Source organism: Phaseolus vulgaris, chromosome 9 (assembly GCF_000499845.2).
Source record: "Phaseolus vulgaris cultivar G19833 chromosome 9, P. vulgaris v2.0, whole genome shotgun sequence".
Taxonomy (NCBI): domain Eukaryota; kingdom Viridiplantae; phylum Streptophyta; class Magnoliopsida; order Fabales; family Fabaceae; genus Phaseolus; species Phaseolus vulgaris.
The window spans coordinates 26,088,187-26,095,257 of record NC_023751.2 but is presented as its reverse complement, the minus strand read 5'-3'; the positions used below and the strand labels follow the sequence as shown (position 1 = coordinate 26,095,257).

Genomic DNA, 7,071 nt, shown 5'->3' with positions numbered 1-7,071 from the left:
AACTACCGTGTAGGCTCCCTACGCGGGAACTGATAGCCCTTTACGGGTCGTCCAAGCAGTGGGTGGATCTAAATGGTGAGCACCTTCTTCTTGCGGTCGTTCGGCTGATAGCATATTTGTATCTTACCTTCGTGTTTGTGGTGCAGAAATTGTTGAGTGCTCAAGTTGAACAGCTGCGAGGGTTCATGTTGCGCATCAACGAAGAGTCATTCAGGCAGGGAGTTCGGCAGGTTGCCTTTTTCCATGGGGTGCCGGACGACGATGAGCGATACGACTCGAACATGGATGTTGTGGGCGGCCGTCTGATGCCTCTGGGGGACGAGGACGCCGAAGAGATGCCACGTGCAGATGATACCGTACCGCCGGAGGAGTCGATGCAACCGGATGACACCCTTGATATTGTTTAATATTTTCATTACCTGGGCTCGGGGTGTGGGCTAAAGACAATTTTATTGCTTTGTGGCGTGTTTTGAACTATTTTACTTTTTGCTATCGAATTTATTTTCATGTTGCTACTACCACGCAATTTAATACCGGACGACGGTGCTTTGATGAAGAATTTGATGTCGCGCGTAACTTGGACATTTATATATAATTTAATTGAATTTCTGACTAAGGTAATTTAATTGAATTTCTGACCGAGTGAACGGTTAGTTAATTTAATTGAATTTCTGACCAAGATTGGTGAATAACGTTTAAGTTACAATTCGGATAACATTCGTTATATCTTCCGATCGAATGAACGGTGAATTAATTGAATTTCTGACCAAGATTTGGTGAATAACGTTTAAGTTATAATTCGGATAACTTTCGTTATATCTTTCGACCGAATGAACGGTGAATTAATTGAATTTCTGACCAAGATTGGTGAATAACGTTTAAGTTATGATTCAGATAACTTTAGTTATGTATTCCGACCGAATGAACGGTGAATTAATTGAATTTCTGACCAAGATTGGTGAATAACGTTTAAGTTATGATTCGGATAACTTTCGTTATGTATTCCGACCGAATGAACGGTGAATTAATTGAATTTCTGACCAAGATTGGTGAATAACGTTTAAGTTATGATTCGGATAACTTTCGTTATGTATTCTGACCGAATGAACGGTGAATTAATTGAATTTCTGACCAAGATTGGTGAATAACGTTTAAGTTATGATTCGGATAACTTTCGTTATGTATTCCGACCGAATGAACGGTGAATTAAATGAATTTCTGACCAAGATTGGTGAATAACGTTTAAGTTATGATTCGGATAACTTTCGTTATGTATTCCGACCGAATGAACGGTGAATTAATTGAATTTCTGACCAAGATTGGTGATGTAAAGTGCCTCGTTAAAACCTTCTCGGTAGAAAACCCTGCTTAGGGATAAAACTACCGAGCGAGGAAAGAGTGCACTAAGTTTATTCATCAACTGTAATAGAATTTGAGATGCGTGGCATTCCACGTTCTCGGTACAGATTTTCCTGACAAATATTCTAAGTAATAAGCTCCTCCTGTTGCTGTGTCGGAGATGCGGAACGGACCTTCCCAATTGCTTGAAAACTTTCCTCCGTCCTTCCGGGCGTCGCTGCGCATGCGCCAAACTAGATCTCCTTTCTGATAGCTTCGTGGCTTCACTTTGGAGTTGTACCTTCGTGCTGCTCGTATCTTGCATGCTTCTTCCCTTATCTTGCATTTGTCCCTTAATTCATTGATGAGGTCGAGGCCGACTAGTAGACTTTCCTTGTTTAAGTCTAGGTCTAACGTCTGTCGGCGTAGTGAAGGCTCGCCGATTTCGACCGGAATCATGGCTTTTGTGCCGTACGTCAGGCTATAAGGTGTTTCTTGAGTTGTTGACTGGGGAGTACAACGATAAGCCCACAGAACCTCTAACAATTCTTCAGTCCAATTTCCCTTGGACGGGCCAAGTCTCTTCTTTAACTCATTGAGAATAACTTTGTTGGCGGCTTCCGCCTGACCGTTGGTTTGAGGGTGTTCGACCGAACTCTTTATATGTTTGATGTGAAGTTTCTCATAGAATTCAGCTAGCCCACGGTCGGTGAACTGTCGACCGTTGTCTGTGATAATGATCTGAGGTAGGCCGAACCTGCAGACAATGTTTTTCCACACAAAGCTTTGTACGTTCCGGGCGGTGATGGCTGTTAGTGGTTCAGCCTCAATCCATTTGGTAAAGTAATCTATACCCACCAGTAGGAACTTGCATTGCCCTTTTCCGGGTGTGAAAGGTCCGATAATATCCATTCCCCATTTCACGAACGGCCAAGGGGATAGGATGTAGTGCAAGTGTTCTGGTTTTTGGTACAATAAGGTGCCGAACTCTTGACATTTCACGCACTTTTGAACGTATTCAGTGCAATCTCCCTGTAAGGTCGGCCAGTAGTATCCTGCTCTTAGAATTTTGGCGGACATAGTCCGCGCTCCTGAATGGGTTCCGCATATCCCTTCGTGTAACTCGGTCATTACATAAGTGACTTGTTCTGGACCAAGGCATTTTAGGAGGGGACGGGAATACCCTCTCCTGTAAAGATCTTCGCCAATCAGTATGTATCGGGCGGCTTGTAACTTCATCGTTTTCTCCAAATGTGGATCGCATACACCATCGGTAAGATATTGTTTTATGGGAGTCATCCAGTTAGGTTGGGTGTCAGTCGCCATGCATTCTTCGGTACCAACACTTGGTTTAGCCAGGGTCACGTGTATGGCCGACCGGTGGACGCCTTTCTTTTTTAGGGTAGCCAATCTCGATAGAGCGTCCGCCCTAGTATTATTTTCCCTCCGTACGTGTTGGAAGGAGATTTCTGTGAACCTGTTTAGAAGATTTTTTACGAAATGAAAATACTGTTGGAGTAATGTTTCTCTTACCTCATACTCCCCTGTAAGTTGTCCGACGACTAGACGGGAGTCGCTTTTACAAGTTATATTTGTTATCTCCAATTCAATCGCCAGATGCAAACCTGCGATTATAGCTTCGTATTCGGCTTGATTATTGGAAGTTTTAAATTCAAATTTCATGGCTTGTTCGACAACAATCTCCCCTGGTCCTTCAAGTACAACTCCTGCTCCGGACGAACGACTGTTAGATGACCCATCTACGTATAGTGTCCATCGGGGAGTCCGTTCGGTCGGATAGGGAGTGAGTTCTGCTGTGAAGTCGGCGAGGGCTTGGGACTTGATGGCTCCCCTGGGTTGGTATTCGATGTGGAATTCTGACAGTTCGACTGCCCAACCTATCATTCGTCCGGCGAGGTCAGGTTTGGTGAGAATCTTCATAATGGGATAGTTAGTCCTAACAATGACCTTGTGATTTTGGAAATACATCCGCATCCGTCGTGCGGTAATGACCAAAGCGAAGGCAACTTTTTCGACCATTTGGTACCGGGTTTCTGCGTCATGTAAGACTCGACTTACAAAATATACTGGTCGTTCTTCCGCTTCAATTTCTTGTACCAGAGCGGAACTCACCGCTTCATTGGAGACGGCGAGGTAGACCACAATGGGTTCCCGTGCGTTCGGTTTCTGGATGACCGGTGGAGATGCCAGAAATGCTTTTAACTGTTGGAAATTTTGTTCACATTCATCTGTCCATTCAAATTTACTTGTCTTCTTCAGAAGTTTTATGATGGGTCTCGTTCGTTCGGCAAGCTTGGGTACGAATCGAGACAACGAAGTGAGACGGCCGACTAGTCTCTGGATCTCTTTGAGTCCGTTGGGACTTCGCATTTCGGTGATTGCCTTGCATTTTTCTGGATTAGCCTCTATACCCCGATGTGTGAGCATGAAGCCTAAGAACTTCCCCCCTTCTACGCCGAACGCGCACTTCTCCGGGTTTAAACGCATGCGGTATTGACGCAAGGCTTGAAAAACCTCTTTTAAGTCAGAAACATGTTGTTCGCAAGAGTCTGATTTGACGACGATGTCGTCAACGTATACTTCTACATTCCGACCGATCATGTCGTGGAATACGTGATCCATGAGTCGCTGGTATGTGGCTCCTGCATTCTTGAGGCCGAACGGCATGACTTCATAGAAGAAATTATCAGAATCTGTTCTAAATGCGGTTTTTTCTCGATCACGGTGGTACATTTGTATTTGATTGTAACCTGAATAAGCATCAAGGAAACTTAAGATTTGATGACCGGCTGCACCGTCGACCAGCCGGTCGATAGTAGGTAGAGGGTACGAGTCCTTTGGGCACGCCTTGTTAAGGTCTGTGTAGTCTACGCACATTCTCCATTTTCCATTCGTCTTTTTTACCATCACTACATTGGCTAGCCATGTCGTATAGTGGGCCTTTTGAATAAAACCAGCTTGGATTAGCTTGTCGGTTTCTTCTCGTGCGGCTTTGCGCCGTTCTTCACCTAGTTTCCTTTTCTTTTGAGCGATCGGCCTGGCCTCTGTATAAACAGACAATCGATGGGTAATCACATCTGATTTTACCCCTGGCATGTCTGCGGCCGTCCAGGCGAAAAGATCAGCGTTCTTTGTTAATGTTTTACCGATCGTCTCTCGGTCGTCTGGTTTGAGGGATGTTCCCATGTATGTTTTCCGGTCTTTGTCCCGAAGGAATATGGGTTGAAGATCTTCTCCTGCTTCCATTCGGGGATCATCCAGTCGAGGATCTAGATCGACTAAAGCGACCAAGTGTCTTCTAGATTCTCTTCCTCTGGAGCGTCTTTCTGTTGACCGACCTCTTCGCTCTGTGGTCCGTTCGGCTGACGTGGTATAAAGCCTTCGGGTCGGCTCCACCTTCAGGCTAGCTACATAACACTCTCGTGCTGTCTTCTGGTCTACATGCACGGTTGCTATATCTCCATTGACCGAGGGGAACTTCATAGCTAAATGAGGAGTTGAGACAATGGCTTTCAATCTGTTGATAGATGGTCGACCGAGCAAAATATTGTACGATGTATTGGCATTAACGAGTAGATATCGTATGTTGATGGTCTTGCTGAGGTAATCATCCCCGAACGTGGTGTATAGATCGATAAATCCTTTCGTATCCACTCTTTCCCCTGAGAAACCAACTATCTGCTCGTTGTAGGGTTGTATCTCTGCTTCTGGAATCTTCATCTTCTTAAACGTTTCCCAATATAGGATGTCGACCGAGCTACCCTGATCTACCAAAACTTTTGCAATTGCAAATTTATCTATCTCCACAGTTATTACCATGGGGTCATCTTGAGATGGATCGATTGCTGCGAAGTCTTCGTCAGTGAAAGTGATTGGTGGTATATGCGGTCGGCGTTGCGTGGGAGTCGAATGAACGGATTGAATTGCTCTCAAATGTTTTTTTCTTGCTGAATTAGAGCATCCTCCACCCGCAAAGCCACCTGCAATGTAATTAATTTCTTGAGGGGGCTGACCGAGCGACACCGGTCCAGCGATTGTATTGATGACTGTGCGAACTTTTTGTTTAGTTCGACTTCTACGTTCAGGGCTTTCGCTTTTAGGCCTCGTTCGTCTGATCGGACTTTCGCTTCTTTTTCTTCTGTTTGAACGATAGTGGTTGTCACGGGTCCGGTCGTCTCTTCGTCCCGAACGTTCGCGGGGATCATGATCACGCTGGGGTGACCTGGGTGCAGTGATGGTGGTTTTCACGAACTTGCGCAGATGACCGGCCTGGACGAGCTCTTCAATTTTATCTTTCAGTGCTTGGCATCCTTCGGTCGTGTGGCCATAGTTACGATGGTATTGGCAACGTTTACTGGTGTCGGCATTGGGAGGGGTTTGTGATGGCCTCAATGTCGGAATCAATTCAATCTGCAGTGCTTCGTCGAGAACCTTACCCCTTGGTACAATCAAGGGAGTGTAGTTGTGGAAACGGGGTCCCCCATTGGGGCGATGTCGTTCTCGGTCGGTCGGTATTGTGGGGGGACGAATTCCTTTGCTCTTGTCCGTGTTCTCAACATAAGTTTTTCGATGATAGTCAATATGTTCTTCTATCTGCATGAACTTTGTTGCTCTTGTTCTTAATTCATCCATATTGCACGGAGGTCGTTTGATAAGGCTTTCAGTGAACCTTCCTGGTAGTATGGCCGAGACCAAATGATGCATGGCTATTTCTGGATTAAGATTACGAATGTTCATACACACTTTGCTAAATCTGTTCATGAATGTTCTCAATGATTCTCCCCTTTCTTGTTTGACATTTAGAAGAGACATGGAGGATGTCCGATGAGGTCTACTTGTGGCGTATTGCGTGGTGAACTTCAATTCCAAAGCGTCGAAGCTTGCAATGGAATTGGGTGGAAGGTCCGAAAACCATCCAAGGGGGCCTTCCCTGAGAGAGGTGGGGAAGACTTTACACCATACCGTTCGGTCGGTTGTGTAAAGGGTCATTTGAGTTCTAAATATATTCAGATGTTCGTCTGGGTCTGTGGAACCGTCATAAAGGTTTATCGTTAGGCCCCTCCACTTGTCAGGGAGAGGAGTGGCTATGATGTCATCAGTGAACGGATGGCCTTTCGGGTTTGCTACCTCGTTTGGGGTTACTGGCTTCACACTCTGACGGGTGTGTTGAACGAGTGACGTGTGAGGTATAGCCTGGGCTATTGTTCTTGTTCCTGATTGGAACGGTGATGGAGAAGGTGCACGTGAATGCCCTTCGCGTTCAGATTGCTCAAGTCTATCCAACAATCTCTTGTTCTGTTCTTTCAATTGTGCTATCTCCTCTGCGTGTTGTTGACGCTCTTCTTCTCGTCTTTTCCTTTCTTCATCCTGGCGAAGTTGATCGATGACTCCTTTTTGGAGTAACTCCTGCATCTGAATCTGGAGGGTTTGTAGTATGGTCCTATGCTCTTCAGAGATATCATTGTTGTTGTTGTTTGCCGTTGAGCCCATCTTCAAGCGTTGGGATCTTTGGGTCTGGAAATAATGATTACTCGGCCCCACGGTGGGCGCCAATTGTACCTGTATGGATATTGGGGACTGAGTAATGTTGATCCACGTCGATACAAGGTGTCTTCTTCACTCTTGGTTGTCCTATTCTTCAAGTCTTCTTTCTCTTCGCGTGCTTCGGTCGGCCGGCGGGGGTACCTGCGATTGCACTCCGACGCTCAAGTC

General features: G+C 45.6%; 1 protein-coding gene across 1 annotated transcript; it reads right to left on the bottom strand.

Annotated features, from left to right (window-relative positions):
- Positions 1 to 1,416: 1,416 nt before the first annotated feature.
- On the bottom strand, positions 1,417 to 6,849 carry LOC137822337 (uncharacterized). Its single transcript, XM_068627219.1, has one exon. It carries the CDS (start codon positions 6,847 to 6,849, stop codon positions 1,417 to 1,419), a length of 5,433 nt encoding a protein of 1,810 aa, XP_068483320.1.
- Positions 6,850 to 7,071: the final 222 nt, after the last annotated feature.

Coding starts and splice junctions, on each gene's coding strand:
- LOC137822337 (XM_068627219.1), bottom strand. CDS start 6,849: ATGGGCTCAACGGCAAACAACAACAACAATGATATCTCTGAAGAGCAT.